Genomic DNA, 20,217 nt, shown 5'->3' on the forward strand with positions numbered 1-20,217 from the left:
ATAAGGTAGCCAGTTGCAAGAGAATGTCTGTAACTGTTGAAATAAGAGGTATGGTTCTGAGTATACTGATACAAGTTATAATGAAAAACAGAGCAATATAAAATTGATGGTATGATCATGTTACGAATATAGAGTTAACCACTAGCAGAATAACAGAGATGGTTAAAAGTGGCCATCTCTAGAGAAAGACTAGACATGTAAGGAGAGAGACGTAAATTGTTCTCCACTCTGTCTTTCTATGTGATTAGAAGTTTTAAATGTGTGCAGATGTACTGGAGGGGAAAAATTCCAAAAAAAAAAATCTTTGAAACAATACTTGAAAAATAATCCTATGCAAAATTGAAAGGAACAATAATAAACTTAGGCAAAAAATTAAGTAGGTTTTGATGGGCAGAGGGGTCGCAGTTACTGTAGACATTAATAATCTTCTCCAACATACTGTTCTCCTCCTCTGGACCCAAGGACAGTTAGTCTCCACTGCCTTGGAGCTGGACACAGCCATGTGAATAGCTCCACCCAGTGAAACGGATGCTGAAGTGGCCTGGTCCCCGTCTGGCCACAGCATTTAACTGCTCGATGGGCAACTCCCTAGCCCCATATTCCTCTCCCACACTGATCTTGACTAAATAACTTATGCAACTCAATGGGGGAAAAAATACCAAGATGGAAATGAAATTTGGGTACAAGATTGTAATAAACAATTTGTGAAAAAAGAAACATAAATGTGTAACAAACATGAAAACTTGTTTTATATAACAAAAAGGATCTTCTGGTGATGAAATATATAAGGATGTTTAAAAATAATAACACTGATGCTGAGGTTCTGTGAGATTAGACTTTTTATAGACTGTTGCTAGGACTATAAATTGGTATGGCTTTCCTTAGTGTTTACCAGAAATACTTAAATAAATGCTTCATGGCCTTTTATCCAGTGATAATACTTCAGTCATCAGAAATGAGGGAAAATACATATGCAGAAGATTTGTAATTGCAGCAATATTTTATAATGGATAAAAGAAGGATTCAAAAAAAATCTGTAAAAATAGAAGACGAGGGCTTCCTTGGTGGCGCAGTGGTTGAGGGTCCGCCTGCCGATGCAGGGGACGCGGGTTCGTGCCCCGGTCCGGGAAGATCCCACATGCCGCAGAGCGGCTGGGCCCGTGAGCCATGGCTGCTGAGCCTGCGCGTCCGGAGCCTGTGCTCCGCAACGGGAGAGGCCACAACAGTGAGAGGCCCGCGTACCGCAAAAAAAAAAAAAAAAAAAAAGACGATTAATTAATCTAGGGGATAAATATTACTAACCGATGAAAATTAAGTTTATAAATGGCTTTACTGCCATCCAAAAATGTTTCAGGTATGACATTATGTACAAAAGAACGCTGGTAAATATTAACAAGTGATTATTTTTTGAGTAAAATTAATGTTGATTTTTATTTTCTTTTGTGTTTTCCAAGTTTTCCACCTAATAAGTACTTTTATAATTAGGAAAATTTTTCTAATCAGAACTTTAGAAAGTTTTTATGTTAATTTTGGAGGAAGATTTAAATAAATGTGTCCTGAATTAGATTCACCTGAGAAACATTATGATGTACAAACACCTTGAGAAAACTTAGAGCTAAATAAAAATGAATGGAAATAAGGACAAATATGATTACAGAGTGCTTTGAAACCTGAATTTGCCAAAGAGAATTAAAAGTAAATGGAAAGCTGATTCAAACGTTGAGGTTTTTAAATCAAAACAAAAAATTATTATGACATATATTAATATCCATTTAAACACAAGTGTAAGTACAGCCAAAAAAAAAAGAAAGAAAAGAGAAGCAGAAGTCATCCCTTAAAAGAGAACAGGGTCTGTGTTCCATGGAGTCCTTTAGAAAAATCTGTTTGTTTAGTCCACCTTTGTCTGTCCTGTAGGACCAGAACTACATTACATACACCCTAGTGGTACATCAGCATCTTTAGTTCTGAAAAATGGCTTTTTCGGACTTTCCTTTGCCTTTAGGAGTAGAGTAAGGAATGAGACCAAGCCAATGTTAGGAAAATATTTAATTTGTTTAAAGTATTAACATAAAAAATTAACACTGAAGTTCTGCCTATGTAATTGTTTTATGTTCATCCAGGTAACATTTTTCTATTCTCCAAAAGATATTAAAATAGAAACAGATGACTAGAGACTTAAAGAAACTGAATGAAATACATTTTGTAAAACTGTTATCTCGAAAGTTAAAATCTTTCCATTTTAATGATCATGGAAAGGCACTTCAGGGCCACATTAAGTTCAGAGTTCCACAAAATGTAGTTGTTAAAGATTTATAAATTCCCTGATGTTTGGCCAAAAATCCACAGTGCATGCCATCCTCCATAAGGCAAACTGAAAGTATTCGTTGATGAAATTAACAATTTAGTATTGTATTTAGCATTCCAGCTTAAATCAGATTTATACCATAGATAGCTGGATATTTGGCTTTAGAGAGACCACATAACTAGTTTTTAAGACAAACTGAGGATGAAACTATAAGTTAATAAAACCACAAGCATCTGAATTTCTTTACCTTTATTGCATATGAACTGCATTCTCTGGTTTTAATATTCTATTTGTGAACATATATGGATTGTTACACTAAGTTATCTTCAAAGGGACATTCGAAACCCAAGTCATAATCATAACCCATTACTTAAGCCTTGATATAGGTTAAGAATAGGCAAACCAGCAGTCCATTTAAGTGACATTAGCGCTGTAATGCAAGCCAGAAACATAACACAATCCTTTATTTATCCCTCTGGGCTCAGTGAACCTTCAGAGTCTGATATCCTCTTTATTGATCTGAGACCACAGTGACACACAACCACAATTTATAGGGACAGCATCACTCAGGAAACAAGTACCTTGCAGAACTTACATTCCTTTGCCTGTAATAGAGTTTTAATCTTGTTTATTTCATTTTCTGCGTAAGTTTCCTTTTTGTTTTTAAATCCCTGAGGAACTATTTACACAAGAAGAATATCTGATGGCATTTCAAATTGAGGAGGAAAAAATGGATTTTTTTATATGCTGTGAAATTTGGCTAACCTTATGAAAGAAAAGAAAAGGCTGTATACCTATTTTAGTATTTATCCCAAATAAATCCAGATGAAAGATACGTTTCAAATCTTGAAACCAAAACAGGGTGGGTATTAAGTAAAAGGATGAGCAGTTCTTTTTCCTTAAACCACCCTGAGTGGGAAAGTCTTTCTGAGCAAAGCACAAAAATCCTGAAGCAATAAAATAAACCACTTCTAAATTTGACTGAAGAAAATTTAAGAATATATGCATTCTTAAAAATTATAAACAGAAATCATGGTTTTAAAAAATCATGAACAGGTTAAAAGAAGAACAACAGATATAGAGAACAGACTTGGGGTTGCCAAGGTGGAGGCAGTTGGGGAGGGATGGACTGGGAGTTGGGGATTAGCAGATGCAAACTAGTATTTATAGATTGGATAAACAGCAAGGTCCTACTGCAGAGCACAGGGAACTATATTCAGTACCCTGTGATATACCACCATGGAAAAGAATCAGAACAAGAATGTGTATATATGCATAACTGAATCACTTTTCTGTACAGCAGAGCTTAACACAACATTGTACATCACCTATATATACTTCAATAAAACACATCTGGCTAAGACAGTGGCAACTCATGACAAGTAGGTGTTGCTTTCATGCATGTTATATCGATAAATAATAAATAGAGCCACAACCCAAGAGAAAACTAGGCAAAGCTATGAACAGACCCTTGAGTGCAAGCACATGCACACACATACACAGAAAGGCAAATAATGTGGTGAGAGACGTTTAACTTCAGTCAAAACGTATCGTCGTAAATCTAAGCAGTGAAATAGCAAATGGCAAACCTTAGACAAGTTTACTGTCGTACACTAGTCCTAAGAGTAGGTGAAAGCAGGCATCGTCCTACACTCTAGGTAGCAATGTAAATCGCATACCTTTTTTGAATATGTAGCAAAATTTTAAATGCAAACATCCTTTGACTCAGTCATTCCACTCACAGAAATCTATTCTGCAAACCCACTGGCACACATTATTAACACAGTCAGGAAAAGATGGAAGCAGTCATCAACAAAAGACAGGCTAAATAACAACAGAATACCACGCAGGAACTCTAAAGGAGGAAACTGTGCAGATAAAAGAGGTCTCCAGTTTATGTTAATATAGCAAATTATCAAGATACGGAAAGAACAGTGTACTTATGACACTAGTATTTCTGGAAACCATTGATGGTGATTATCTGAGAGAAGCGGAATTAGGGGAGGAAAGACATGGGTAGTATTTATTGTATCCCCTTTTGTAATGTTTAAAAATTACCACGTGACTGAGTCACTTACTTCATAATGTTTAAACCTCAAAACACAATCCTTAAGAATCTAAATTCTAATTTTTGCATGTTTTAGGTTTTAAATCACCCACAATACCTAAATGATATTGTTGACCAATTTTTAATACTTTTATATATTTCTTCTACATGTTAAAACTGATTCAATTTTTCTCAGATAATCAAGATTTTGCCACCTGAAATTTTCAAACTGTTATTATAATCGTTTAGATCATATAAAATCTGTTTTAACATTACAGGAGAACTAGCCAGGTGTGTCTCTTAGATTACTCAAAATAGCTATATGCATCAACATTTTTAATATTTTATCCAATGTATTACAGTATTGTAAGACTTGCAACCTGCTTCTTCAGTAACAAACTAAAATAGTATTTATAATAATTAAATAATTTACTCAACATCAAATTATTTTATATAGAACTACCCAGCAATTTCTGCAGTCTATGATATTTGAAACTGAATTGAAGAACTTTTGGCAGAGCGGCCAAAAAAAAGGAAAATCTTGCAAAATAAAATATAAATTATCATCTCCAAATCTGATTCAAAACTTAAAATTGTTTACAAAAGACCTGCAATTCACATCACTGTTAATATCACTAGTTCCTCATTTAGTTGCCCCATTTTTCAACAATATATTCTAAGTCAGTATACAAGCAATGAGTTTTCAGCTTCTACCTCTTTTATATTTTCTTCATAATTTTTATAGTTACCATTCCTGCTCTTAAGACACTTTGATCCAAATCTAGTTCCAAGGTAGACGATAATATTTATAAGTGATGCAGAAACAATGAGTACACTATACATTCTACAATAATACGAAAAATCATGTAGCTGACCTGGATTAACTACTTCTACTTTTGTCATAAAATAATTCTGCACCCATGAATAATTTCCAATACAGAAACCTTATCTTGTTCTTTGTCACCTGAGACATTACCTAAAAGATTGGCATTAAACAGGTATCTACTAAAATTTTAGAAAGGTAAAGAAAGAAGAGAATCCTGTGATGGATTTGGATGCAGTAAGAGGCAGACGACTGATCCACAGGGAAGAAGCCATAAGGAGCCAGTCCCGTGTCTAATGTCACCCTCGTCATGGGCAACGACACCATCATTTCTATTTGCTCAAATGTACTGATGGTGGAACGGATAACTGAACAGTATTACATATGCACACTTAACGATAACCCAAATCTGCATTCTTTACCTCATGCATGATTTTTAGTTCTTACTGCTTATCTGTTTTGGGATCAAGAACACATTAAAATTCTTGGTAAATGTGCACATTCACCAGTATTCTAAAAATGACAACAGTAAAACCCTAGTCTCCACTATTAGCTCAAATGGTTGTATTAAAGAAGCTTACTAATTTAAAAATTACACAGAGAGCTTACGTTAGATCTCCTTAGCTATTTCCCTTCCATGCCTCTAAAAGCATGGAGCTAAGTGTATATAATTAATATGCACTCGGGGAGATAGGAAATCACTGAAATTAGCAGCATCAGTCACTGTCTTATATGGAGCAATGATTATCTTTGGAATCTGACAATTTCCTCATGAGGCAGGCATTATAATAGCCCCCATTTTACAGAGGAGGAAACAGGATTAGAAAGTTTAACTGATATATACAAAGTCTCACAACTGGTAAATGTTGGAGCCGTAATTTCAAACCACACCTGCTCATTTTAGTATACTGGCTGCGTTGCCCTCTGACACTGTGAAAACACTGACCCAGGAAGCAGAAGATGTGTTTTCTAAAAGAAGTTCCTCCACAAATTTAGAGTTGCTTAGAACAACTCCAATTTGTTTTCTCACCTGGAAATGGGTATAATAATAATTCCATTTATCCTATAAACTGTACAGAGCTACAGTGAAGACCAAACAGCTAGGAAAGTGTTTTGAGAAGACAAAAGTTATGCGTAAATATAAAGCTATCGAATATATAAGCTCTCTGAAGACAAGAATTTCCATTTTATTTTCCTCCACCTCTCCAAGCACACTGTTTGGTTCACAGTAAAAGGCTGGGATACAGGGAAGAAGGGAATATTGGGGTCACTTATGACAAACTAATCAAGGCTCTTATTTTCTCATTTCAACCCCCAATAACAATATCAGGTATGGTGAGGAAACAGCTTCGTCCCACAAAAGAGAAAAACGCACGCTTTGTGTCATAAAGCTCCTAATCATGCTCAAACCCACATTTGTCTGGTTCTAAAGCTTGGGTTCTCTCATCTGCTTTTCATTTAAATAAATATAATTTAATTAATTAGGTGAGATAAATCATGAGGAATCTATAATGTGCACAGTTAGACAATGTGTGTAGCTATCTTAATTATGTGCTTGAAAGCCCCACCAGGGATGAACAGCCCAAACCGTTCAACATCCTCCTGGAAGTGACATGCGACATGGTGATACTGCTTGAGTTTCAGCACCTTGATTTTTAAAAACCATTCTCCTATTTTAGCGTGCTAAACATATCTTTAAGGGGCTTATGCGGTTTGTTTCGTTAGTCTCTTCTTCGTCACCCAACAGTCCTGCCCTGGTATACGAACAGCAGAAAAAGATTCCAGCAAGAAACTAGAAATGCATTTTCCTCTGTCCTCAACAAGTGCTTATCAAAACCATCCAAAGATCTCAACACTGAGTGTGACAACAAGCCCGCTAACTTCCATGCACTTAGATGTGCCAAACACAGGCTTTTACGCCTATTCTCCATCTCCAAAATAATCCTATAATGTATGATTCCCTTTTACAAAGGTGGAAATGGAGACTGAGCTGCGCTAAACAACTTGTCTGATGCCACACATCTAACAGTAGGACCAGAATTCCGTTCCAAGTTTAGACTCAACTAACGCTCTTCTGTGTCCCAGGACACCATGGCTGCAAACTGCAAAGAAGCATCGTCTTTTATTTTTGTAGAGAAAACGCTTGCGCATTTATCATTAAGATGACGATTCTTGACTTGTCTGTGTTCTGAGAGATAAAGAAAAAAACTGAAACGCTATTGCTCCTCGATATTCCCTCTGAATTGTTGCCTCTGTTCCGAAAATTTCCTCTCCAGATGGAAATTAATAATAACACTGTAAACTAGTAAAAACTTAAAAACTGATAAAACGAATAAAGCTACAAACTGTGAAATGCTCAGGAATTACAAAGCTCAATACCTCCATTTCATACACAAACTGAAAATGAGATTGAAATCTTTCAATTCCTCCCAAGCACAAGATAAGATATGAATAAAGAAGAAACTCATGCCCTAAACTGAAGTGCATCTCTCTAGAAAAACTAGCAAACACACACTTTCCCTACCACGGCTGGAGATCGGCACTTCCAGAACTTTCCTTGCCAAATTCTTGTGAGGAGGAGAGACTTTCTTTTTAAGGGAAGCCCTCCTCTCATTCTAGAATCCAGGAGCTACTTCTATGGTAGCTGGATTATTGAAAACAGGCAGTCCTTTTCAATATCTGTGATTCACAATAAATAGCTTACATGAAACCTCTGAGGAGTATGTTTAAAATGTTCCAAATTAGTGCCACTAAAATGTAGATGACAATATTCCCCAATATATGGACCAAACTGATCCCCCTACACCTTACAATCTTTATTCTTCAGATTGAAACTACTCATTGTGTTCTGCGTTTCAGTCCCAAATTGCACTTCAATAATTTTTTGCGTGACTAAATTTAATGACAAAAAACCCTATATATCATTCAAGAATTATCATTAATTTTGTTAAATATTCTTGTAAGACATGATAACATATTTTAAAATATATCTAGGATTGTAATGACCATTATCTAGATGTTAAAAAAGGAGAAGAGGGCTTCCCTGGTGGCGCAGTGGTTGAGAGTCCGCCTGCTGATGCAGGGGACACGGGTTCGTGTCCCGGTCCGGGAAGATCCCACATGCCGCGGAGCGGCTGGGCCCGTGAGCCATGGCCGCTGAGTCTGTGCTCCGCAACGGGAGAGACCACAGCAGTGAGAGGCCCGCGTACCGCAAAAAAAAACCACAAAAAAAACAAAGGAGAATAAATCACCACCAGATAACAAACTAAAAGACAATTTTTTCTGTGTTGTGCTGATAAGCTCTATTAGCATTTATCAGTTGTTGCGTTCCTAAATCATCTCAGGAACCCCAAGCAGGAGATGAAGTTTATTATGACTCTCATAAATGCAAACCCTAGTAGTACGTTCCACATTACATATTTTTAGCTACAGCGTTTTCTGAAACTTTTCTGTCAATGTTTTACCGAGAACGACTCTTTTACCAGCCTAGAATAATAAGTGCCTGAAAGTGGTGTTTTTGCCTATGAGGGATCCAGAATGTTTCTTTTCTTTCTTTTCTCCCTCTGGAAGTAGTTAATAGTATCTAACAAATTCTATCTATCAAAAGTAATATTATGATAAGAATTCAGTGTTTTATAGTAGCTCAATGTAAGTGTAGAAGCCTGACTGCAGCCATGCAAACTAAGCAAACACCAGGTCAACGAGAAGCTGAAACAGAAAGAGAGAGAAAAGGAAAAACTTCCCAGTTCCAAATTCCAACTCCTCTGCCCAGTACACCCAGTTGCACTGCCTCTTGGAATTTTTCCTGTTTGTCCACAGTCCCCTTCTGACACAGTAAGAAATCTCGCAATTTCAATCTACAACAAAGGATTTTTTTTTCCTTTTGGCGTGAAAATAATTATTTCAAAATGCTCATTCTATCCTTTTATTCTTGCATAAACAATAAAAAATACATAATCACATATTGCTGACATATTCTTACTGCAGTGGACCCAATACTTATGCAAGGGAGATTGTAAAATGAATACTACGAAAGAGTATTTTAATGCAAAGTCTTAGTATCAGCTTCAAAAGGTTTAAGGGCTGAGAAAACCTTTTTTTTTATCAAGTTATATAACATGAGCTTCAATTAATTTTATCCTGAAGTTAGAAATGATTGACCAAGGCCATATTATGTTGTAGCGATGAAGAATTAGGTAACACTTCTCTATGTTTTCATAATAGGCATAGATACACTCAGTTTATATAAACATATTTCTATCACTTCAATCAGTATCACTGGGTTTTTATAAAGATTAGACGGAGAATATTTGCATTGAATATCTTTTTATAAAGATTAGGCGAAAAATATTTGCATTGAAGGGACACCTTCTGAGGTACTGAAATTTGATCAGAGTACAAGTATCAGAGCAGCATAAAGCGAATACCATAGTATTTATAGTTTGAAATTAACTTTACACAAAGGGTAAATAGCTCAGTAGAAATATGTTGCCCTGTTCAGAGGACTGTAGACAAAGTAGAATTCAGGCATTTCTCAATTCAATTCAGTTTGGGCTCATACTGTACATACTAAAATAAAATCAGGGAAAAAATGTAGATATTAACAAAACTAAAACTATAAAGTAAAATTCTGAATAACAATTTAAACAGTAAAACTGTGACGGGTATATGTCATTTCTTTAAGAAATGTTGAGGTGAAAAGTAAAACAATCTAAGAAACTATCTCCTCATAAATCCCCTTCTATAATGACCCCTTATCTCCCAAACCTACTTGTTCTATTCAGTTGAAGACTCTTATAATTGTCAAGGTTCTACATTTTAAAACTGTCTTTAACCTTAAGCTACACATTAGTGCTAAGCATTTTGGATGATTTTTTGCAATATTATGTTAATTAACATATGAAAAATAAAACTATAATTACAAGTTGCGTTTTATTTTTGCTGAAGCAAGCTATCAATAGGATAAAAATAGCTAAATTACTGGAAAACAAATTCTAAGGATAAACTGCCAATACAAAAAAGAAAAAAAAAGGCACACATATAAAAGAATCACACCCATTAGTGCAAATATTAAAGCAACTGGTCCATAAGAAACTGTGTCTATAAATTTCTCATTCTCAAATATCTCTAAAAATATATATTTTTGTAATTCGATGCTTTGTAAAAATTTTGCTATGGTTACCAAGGGGGAAAGGAGGTAGGGAGGAATAAATTGGGAGATTGGGATTGACACTACTATATATGAAACGGATAACTAATAAGGACCTACTGTATAGCACAGGGAACTCTACTCAATACTCTGTAATGACCTATATGCGAAAAGAATTTTAAAAAGAGTGGATGTATGTATATGTATAACTGATTCACTTTGTTGTACAGCAGAAACTAACACAACATTGTAAATCAACTATACGCCAGTAAAAAATAATTAAAAATAAAATAAAATAAATATTGGAGTTTTTTTAATTTAAATAAAAAATGAAGGAATTCACAGAAAACTGTGGTATATAATATCCTGGGGATGGGGGGTTGGGGGGAGATAAGACAATTTTGTGGCTATTCAAGGTATATGAACAGTCACTTTTTGTGGAAAGTCCAAAACACAAATGGAAGTGGGGCACACCCATAATCCTCAGGGCCCTGAGAAAGGATCCCTGTATTCTAACCACTGCAACATGGCTTCTGCATCACCCCAACAGCATTTATTTCAGCAAAGCATTTTAACATAGAGCAATGTAGCTTTAGGGATAAATATAATAACTTTGAACATATCTAAGTTGTAGATGAAAATGAAAAATGTATCACACCTCTATCTAAATAGGATCGGAGGCAGATTTTACCAAATAAATTCTTTCTTCTGAAATCCAAAAGTAGCGTAAGAGCAAAATTCTGACTTAAACAAGTATAATTCTATAACAAGAAACTCTGCTATATGCAGTCTGTGTAATAGATAAAAAATCGTGAAGGACACAAAGCCAGCAGTGGCATGACCCTGCCATTAAGAAAGGCATGTTTTCATTCTCCACGTTAATTTTTAAATGCCTTCATTCTATAAATTAACATTATCAAAAATGACAAAATACTTTAAATTGAATAGTAACCAAAAATAATAGGTATTAGACTACTAATGGACACCTCTGTAAGAATCACATTCATTTTTCTCCCAAATTAGTGAAACCCGCTTTGAGAAACCTTTTAGTTTTGGGAAATTTTTAAATCGTGGGTGATTTTGAGATTCGAAAACAAATCGTAGGTAACCTGGAATTCAGCAACTAATTTTCCTATTGTATTGACGAGGCATAGTTACTTAAGACATTTGGTAATGAGTTATTCAGAAAATCTGAATGAAAATTGCTGGAATAAAAGAGCTAGGATTTTAATCATGTCTGGGGAATCTTCAGTAGAATTCAGTTAAAGAAGAAAAATATAATTTACTCAGTGGCCACTAACATCCCAATAAAATGTTTAAATCTAATACAAGATTTTAGCTCTGTGGAGTATATCCTCTGCTTACCTTAAAAAAAAAATCTATTTCAATTTAAGTTTATTTCCTGTAATAGCATCTGCTCTTCAGATTAAGCACTTTCACTGACTTTTTTTAAAAGGGAGGAGAACAGAGGAAGAGGAGGGAAAACACCCCATGCTCTTTGAAAAGTCAACCATACGGCAACACCTGATGGAATAACCAGGGAACGACTGGTCCTCTACAGCCTTCCTTAACATCGTCAGGGCTCCAGAACGTCTGAAAGTGTGAGTGTTTTTGGAAGACATTCCGAGAGAATCTGGGCTCTGGCATGAATCAGCATTTTACGGTCCTAATGTCAAGGTGCAACGACCCCATCACTTTAAAGGCTTGACATGAAAGGGAAACCTCTTGAGTCAGCAGGTTGAAGTCTGCAAGACCTCAGAAAGGAATAGCACAGGAATAAATTCCTGTTACTATGAAGCTTCTATAGTTTCATACAGTAACTTTTATTTAAATACTCAGTTTCTCACATCCTAAATAGAATATTTCAACCAAAGCCATTCTTTGATTTGTTTGGTATAATGTCTTTTCTTGAAATTCTCTTGTGATATACATGGAGTATGAAAGCTTAACTACAAAAAAATCCAATGATAAATTAATTATTCTCATGTATTAAGAGCTACTTCATTCTTTGTAACTTCCAATTGCTTATAATCGAAGATTTACACCCCAGGTTGTAAGGTAGTGTGTTCTGGTACATCTGTCCCCAGTTTTCTTCGCACCACAAATTCTCATAATTGCTTAAGAGCATCCAAGTTGATTCTGCTTTTATGAAATTCTGGCATACATTAAAGTGGGTAACTCCAGGCTCTCGTAATTACCTCGACAAAATGACAAAACATGATAGCCCAGCCAATCTATAATTACTCAAAATCTATAATTATAATATAACTATACAGACACACACACACAAATTCACGCAAAGTGTAATAAAGGTTTACCAAGCACCAATTAATGTGATGAACACAGATACACAATCTCAATAATTCATGACTAAAATTCAATGATAATAAATATACCTTAAAATAATATCTGAAGGACCTACTGGATAGCCCAGGGAACTCTACTCAATATTTTGTAGTAATCAATAAAGGAAAATTTTATATATATATATATATATATATATATATATATATATGAATTGCTTTGCTGTACACCTGAAACTAACACCACATTGTAAATCAACTCTACTCCCATAAAATAAGTAAATAAATAAGATCTGAAGAGTCAGGGTTAAAAAGCCTTGATTCTTTCTCCAAGGAAAAAGTATACTTTTAGAATTCTCTCTCGTCCAAGAGCATTTATAATCAATGATGTTCCTGAATTTCTCTCCAAATCAAATTCACAAGAAGATTGAAGATAATCTATTTTTAAAATAAAATCGAAGGCACTCTTTTTAAAAGGAATTCGGAGTTATTTTTCAAACGCATCATTTTAAGTGAGTTTTTCCAAAATAGATGCCATTTACACATATTTCTTCCATCTCTCTAAATGAATGGGTTTACGTTGCTTCAAAAGGCAGTGTGCGTAGCAGTTTTACAAAAGAACAGTATTTCTCCAACATCTCCATCTGCTGGCTTAGAGGAAAAGTAGATTTTATCTGGTGTTTCTTGAAATTTAATATTTTTATAATTTATTGTTATGAAATTGAAATATGAAACTATTAAATTATTTTTAAATAGCTTAATAGCTATTTGTCAGAGCCTTTCAGTAAAAAATAGGAAAGATTTTGAAGAGGACATTTACTATTTAATATTTTTAATTCCAAAGCCCTATGTGATCAAATACTCATGTTCATAGCCCTTTTAGACAGTTTTATTTTGTTTAAAATAAAACAAATTTACTAAAACAAAGTTTTAGTAAATAGTACATTAAACCTTATTAAAACTTTTTAGAATGTAAACATATGTAGTATTCGCCTAAAACCTGCTGTTGATTTTGTTAACCTATACCCAATATGTGGTGTATACACATATGCCAATATCACATTTATTATTTTCACAAAAATGTTGAGTTACAGTAATAAATTGCTTTTGCAGAAAAACTACTAGAATATCTCCACATCCTCTGACTAAACTTCTTAGACAAGACCCAGCAGACAGTGCACAGGAAAGGCGTCCAGGCCAATAAGGATTTGAAAGCTATTTGAAAGAGCATTGAGGGGAAAGGTTAGGAAAAAATGAATTACTATAGGAACAGCATTCATTTATTCTCTGACATCTAGAAGACACTCAGCAAATACTGAAGGGGGCAGGGGGGAAGGAAGGAAGGAAAGAATTCTTGAGGTCCATTACTGATTCGACTGTTGAATATCAGATGTTAATTTATTTATTTTTCTGATTTCATGGATTTTCTCATATTGAAGTCTTATGTTTGAGCAACCTTCAGGGAAAAAAAAAAACACCTCACTTTAGTAGGCTCTCTAGCTAATCAGAAAGAAGGAAGAAAGGAAGTGGGGAGGGAGGGGAAAATAAAAGGAGAAAGTAAGAAATTGGAAATCTGTCTTTATTTCCTCAGGTACCCATGGAAACAAATGGGAACAAGTAGGTCCTTCCATTATTCCCACTGTGACTGTGAAAGAGGGAGTGGGAGGGAGTTCAGAGCCTGCACAGTCACTTACCCAGTTCAGAATATAATGACTTCATTTCGTTTGCGTAACTTTAACCCATTCCATGGATCCTGCTGGACCCTGAAAGCCCCATCGGCCTTGAAAGCCCCATCGGCCTCAGCAGTTCCAAAGAAGTCCCTCCATCTCAGGAATACAACTAAAATTAGCAGACTAATATCTTTTCTATTTTGAAATTATATTATTAAGGTTTACAACTCTGCTTTCTTAATATATTAAATTTATATGTTACATTTAGGGTTAAATTTACCCTATGGGATTTTTATGGCTTAACTCGGAGGAAGGACAAGCTACTTTATGAACACTGATTGATGATACACATTTCAATACTGGAGTTAAGAAGCAGAATTCCTTAGATTTCTGGAGGAAATGGAAGAAAGTCGGTTGGGTTTCTATCAACATATTTGACATTGCTGCTTCCACTTCATATAGGAGAGAATCATGGACTCCCCTGTCTGAGAAGACAAGGAAACAAAGGCTAAGGAGAAAAAGCCTTGAGCACGATTTAAGTGATCAAGACTCATCTTAATAAATTTGATATTAGAGATCTCCATTCATTTCTTGACTGCTAACTTTGTGAGTGTAGTTTATACAAGCATCTCTCTCTCTCTCTCTCTCTCTCTGAAAAGAGGTAAACTAACTTTACATTTTCTATTGCTCTTGGGAAAAAAAAAAAAAAGGATACAAACACTCCATTTCATTTTGCAAACTCTGGATTGTAAAATTCCCAAAGGAATGAAGAAATTGAGTGCCTGGTCGATGAGTTAATGTCAACTCCAGAAAATTCTATTCAATGAGTCTCTCTTCCGTACCAGGGCCTCAACTAGCTCTGCTCAGCAATCAGTAAGACTACTTATAACACGGGAGTTCCAGAGACCATGGCTCTGATTCCCGTGTCGGAAACTTGAAAATGCATTCAATTCTTCACCATCATTTGTTTTACTGTCCTAGAATAATCCATGGAGGAGAAAATCTGGGACCTGGACACATGTAACTTTTTATCTCAGCTCCATTTTCTAAGAAAAACAACAAGAAAAAAATCTGTGCAAAATGAAGATCTGATTTTCCCATTTTCTCAGAATTATGGTCAAGCAAATTAAATTGTGTTTTTTTTTAAATGAAATGTATCTCTTATTACATGGATATACTCATTCGGTGGAAATGTGTGGATTTATATATGTGTTTAATATATGTACAGTTTCTGCCTACATATCTTATTTCAATTAAATTTATATTAAATAAATCTATCCAAAAATACTGAGACTGAGGACCTAAACTAGTCACCTAACCTTACCTAACCATTACTTTTTAGTCTTTACAAAGGCCCAGCACAGTCATTCAGCATTTGGAATGAAGACATATTCATTGCTTTCAGGGGACCTATCTCCTGTGCTCTCAGCCAGGCCCTGGCATGATTTTCACCAATGAGTGAACTTCTCTGTCATTGACCATATTCAAATTCTTTTCACCTTGTTTTAAAAATCTAGATCCTTCCAATAATCATAGTCTTGCCTTAGGTTCATTACTTTCCACAGCATTTTCACACTAGTATACAATTACATACACTCAGATACTTAGCACAACTGTGTGTCAAACTCACAATTCAGGGGGAAAAAAATGGAAACCTGATATCAAATAAAATGAATAATCAAAATCTGATAGGTAAACAGGTCAAGCATAAAAGCCTTCAAAACTTAAACTACAGCCGGTTTCTTTGTATACATACATATATATATATAAATTTTCCAAGATGTATATTATTATATTCTTCTATGGAGTTTTTTTTAACTGCAAATCCACTTAAGCCTCTCTCTCTCTCTTTCCCTCTCTCCCTCTTTCCCTCTCTCCCTCTTTCTCTCTTCTCCTCCCCATCATGCCCAGTTGCTTTTCTCACTTAGAACGAACATCTGAAGAAAACACACAACACTGAAATCCTCTTAAACAGGTTTTCATAAACAGTTGACTTCTAAGCATCTAACAGAACCATGATGACGACCCCTGCTCTATCGGTCAAAGCCAGTGGTTTCGTTCCTTCATTCGTTCGGTGGACGGGAGCTTCAAACCGAGCGGATGCTGTTTCTGACACTACAGTCAAGCTAACCCATGGGCTCTACGATTAAGGCTTATCACGGAGCAGCGGGACGGCCACCAGCTGCCTGTCTACCGTGGGGACTCCGCGGTCGGCCTTTCTCTGCTGTCATGTTCCGCGGGCTCCTTTGCAAGTAGCCAGAGTGGGAGAGGAGCCATCTGCAAGTCCCCCCGCGAGACTGTCAACTGTGCAGTAAACACTGAGAACGTCAAGTCCGAAAAGAGTCCCCGCAACCCAGGCGGCAGGAAAGGATGCCAGCCGCTGGCAGAGGGCAGGGGGTCCGGGGGCGGCCGCGCCTGGACTCGGGCCCGCCGGCCTTCCCACGGAACCGCGCGGGGACTTAATTGCTTGGGTCCCAGCACTCTGAGGCCTGGATGGAGCCCCGCGGCCGGTCCCCGGACACCGCGCGCCGCGCCGGGACTAGCAGAACGGCTGCGAAGACTAAAATGGCTGGTCGGCGGCTTCTCCACCTTCCGAACTCGGCGCATCCCGCCGCTTTCGGGTCCTTCTCCTCCCGCTGCCTCGGCGGGAGCCCCGCGACCTGCGAACCAGCGCCCCGGCCGGCGAGGGCCCGCGGCGCCCCGGGCACGCTCGCCGCTGCGCTCGGGCCGCAGCTCCCGGGGCCGCGATCCCCGGCCTGCGTCAGCCGCGCCGCGCCCCTCGGGGGGCCTCGGGTGCCGAGCGTACTGCGGGACCGCTGTGACAACGTGTCCCGTCTCGGGGGAGCATAACAGGCTCACGGGGTCCGCACGGGGACCCCGAGTGGGGCCTGCGGATTTCAACCCGGGGCCGTGGCGTCTACCCAGCAGCCCGACGGCGCGCCCCGGGGCACCGCGTGCTCGCGGGGCACAGGGGTGAAGGGCTCGCCTTGAAGACTCCAGCTACGCCGGTAGCCCTGCACCCAAAGGCGCCCCCTCACCTCCGACACCCACCCTACCCGAGCCCCAGAGCGCACACTCCCCGCCGCCTTTCGCTGGCTCTTCACCGCCCCCCAGGCCCCAGCCAGCGGGCGTCCCCGCGATCGCCGACACCTTCCCCCGACGCTGCCACACGCACGCGCGCGTGCAGTCACTGCGCCCCGACACCGACACGCAGGAACACACACACACACACACACACCAGCCCGCTTTCCGCGTGCAGCCCCCCGAAAGGACATAAATATTCCTTACTCACAAGCATTGGTGACTGCGAAGCTGTTGGCTACCTCCAAATTGTCGATGTGGGGTGTCAGTCTGAACTCCGAAGTGGAGAACTGAACCATCCCTACCCGAAATGCACTGTATTCCTGATCGGCGCCCCTGGGAAACAGCCCCCCTGCAAAGAACAAACACCAAGCGGGAGGACAGTGTCAGCGCCCGTCGGAAAGCAGGGGAGCCCGCTAGCGCCCGACTGCCCCGGAGCCCCTCGTTCACACTAGCAGGCCGAATAAACACATCCACGGACCCAGGAGCCGGTGTGTGTGCGTGTGCGTGTGCGTGTGCGGGGGGAAGGCAGCATCCTAGGCCGAGGGTCAAGGCACAGGGGGGCCCGAGGTCAAGGTGGGTGGCCAGAAACGTCCTCCCTCCCTAGGGATCACAAGCTGTGCGTTCAGAACCCCTACAGAACCTGAACAAACCGGAAGATGCTGTGACGGCAGAAGGAATAAAAATCTGGGGGTCATTAATGAGAAGCCCTTTCCCTCTCTTGTATCAGGGGCATAGTCTTCTGCCCTTGCCTCATCTTAAGAAAAACATATATATTCCAGGCAGTTTAAATCTGGAATGTAGTCAAGGTATGACATAAGTCTACATGACATGAATTAATTTGTCCACCGTGAACAAAGATTACCACCAAATTATGCACAATTCAAAAGCAGAGCACAAAGGGTACCTACCTATCTGTATGCTGTTAGAAGAGACACCAAAAATCAGTCCCCACAAAACAGGAGAAAGGAGGACAGATATATGCATAATCTTTTGCATTTCCAAGAAAAGTAGAGCATCCACAAAATACCCTTTTTTTCCCCCCTTTTCCTCCTCTTCCTTCTTTGGCCGTTCTCCTCGGCAAATTAGATCCTCTGCATTTTGAGACAGCAATGTAGCACCGAGCTGCTAGAAACCCGACGTGGTGGCAGAGGAATCCCTATTTCCAAGGTCCTGCGGGTGGCTGCCGCCCTGCGCCCGGTCCCCGCTCGCGAAGTCCGGAGACTGGCTGGATGCAGCTTCCAGCAGGCTGCCGCTGTGGTCCCAGCGCCGCGGCACACTCAGCACCCTCCCATGCACTCACACACTCACCCTCGCGCGCTTCTCCCGCTCCCCGCTCTCACACGCGCGCGCGCGCGCACACACACGCACACACACACACACACACGCACGCACGCGAGTCTCAGAGACGGGTCCGGCGCGCGTGCGCGAGTCGCGGCGGGCGGGCGGGCTGCCGGGGCGCCCCTCCCCCCGCGCGCCCCGCGCGCCACGACGTCGCGCGCGCGGAGCTGGGAGCGCGGCTCGGAGCCGGGGTGCCGCGGCCCCCGGGCGAGACCTCGGGTCTCGCGAGCTGTCGCGCCCACCGGCGCTCGCCTTTCAGCACCGCGGACAGCGCCCCCGCTCCCGCCTGCGCGGCGCGGCGCTACCTTTGTGCCGCCGCGGCAGCTGCGGCGCCGCGAGCTGCTCCAGCACGGACCGGACGCAGCAAAGCCCGTTTCCGGCTGCTGTGCGAAGCCGAGTGGCTCCGTGCTGCTGGCGGTGAGGCGTTCTCGCCAGGCCCTGCTGCCGTACGATACAAGCAATTCTGATTTTTATCTTCCAGAGCCTGTAAAACCCTCCTAGCAATAGAGAAACGCTGCCTCCCACCGCACCTGATCCACCAGGAAAGCAAGCGAGCAAACACCCAAAAACACCCATGAGGAGGGGTTCCAAAACTGTCAACTTTAGCTAAATGGGAGGTAGCCAGGATCCAGGGAAAACCCCGAGGTCTATCTTTAAAGGCCAAAGCCGCACAGGAGAAGATCAAGACTGAACCTTTGAAATACTTTGCATGGAAATCCCATCTTTACATTGTGCCCAGCCTGCTGCGTGCGGGTCCCTCTCGCAGCTTTCACTGCAGACTCCCCCCCCTTAGCCACCCGCCCCGTCGTAGAGACATGTGTAGTCTTGGCTCCGTAGAAGTATGTCTTTACACAGCTTGAAAGCAGAGGACTCCGTTTCAAGGAAAGCTTCGTAGGATAAAGAAATTAAAAGCTGAAGCAAGTCTGGAAAGGCCGCTGAGCTGCACACCCTTTCCCAGAGACTGAGTTAGAAACCGGCTGCTCCATCGCGTTTTGGTCGTGAGTTTTGAAAATATCACCGCCCAAAGAAAGTAAGCTCTCACCCCTTTGAACCTGCGAACTGGAGACCACTGGAGAAGAAAGATGAGGCAAGGGATTAGAAGTTTGTGGGGAGGGGGATGGTGGGCAGGATGGAAGCCTGGACTTAACCGTGGGAACTTACGGGCCTCACACTGCCTGCCAAACTGATGCCTGGGACCAGCTGTGGCAGAAATTCCTCACTCCGTCTATGGCTTTTGCGGTTTAAACGAAGAAATCAAGGACGACTGAGTACAAGTGACTGTTTCCAGAAGGCGGGAGATCGGAGCCCACGATACGGAAGGCGTAGCCTGGTAATATGTCAGAACGCCAAGAGTTAGTCTATCGTGCTGCTATCCTGGGCACTCGTCCCATGAGTATCATTCGTACAGCCTCCTTGTTGACCTTGTAGGGTCTCATACTTGACCCTTAATCACTTTGGGCCTCAATTTTTTTTAAAAATGAGAAAGATGAGCAAAGCG

General features: G+C 40.0%; 1 protein-coding gene across 1 annotated transcript in view; it reads right to left on the minus strand.

The window, feature by feature from the left end:
• Window positions 1-18,420, minus strand: part of GRIA2 (glutamate ionotropic receptor AMPA type subunit 2) — a 167,309-nt gene extending 148,889 nt beyond the window's left edge. Inside the window, exons 1-2 of the mRNA XM_089912494.1 lie at window positions 18,290-18,420; window positions 17,590-17,730 (exon numbers count right to left, since the gene is read on the minus strand). Coding sequence (XP_089768620.1) covers window positions 17,590-17,730; window positions 18,290-18,377 — 229 coding nt within the window. The 5' untranslated portion in view covers window positions 18,378-18,420. The remainder of the gene's footprint in view (window positions 1-17,589; window positions 17,731-18,289) is intronic.
• Between the last annotated feature and the right edge of the window lie 1,797 nt (window positions 18,421-20,217).

The sequence above is a fragment of the Delphinapterus leucas genome, chromosome 5 (assembly GCF_059928025.1).
Source record: "Delphinapterus leucas isolate spDelLeu-1000000601 "Yukka" chromosome 5, BTC_Dleu_Yukka2, whole genome shotgun sequence".
Lineage (NCBI taxonomy): Eukaryota > Metazoa > Chordata > Mammalia > Artiodactyla > Monodontidae > Delphinapterus > Delphinapterus leucas.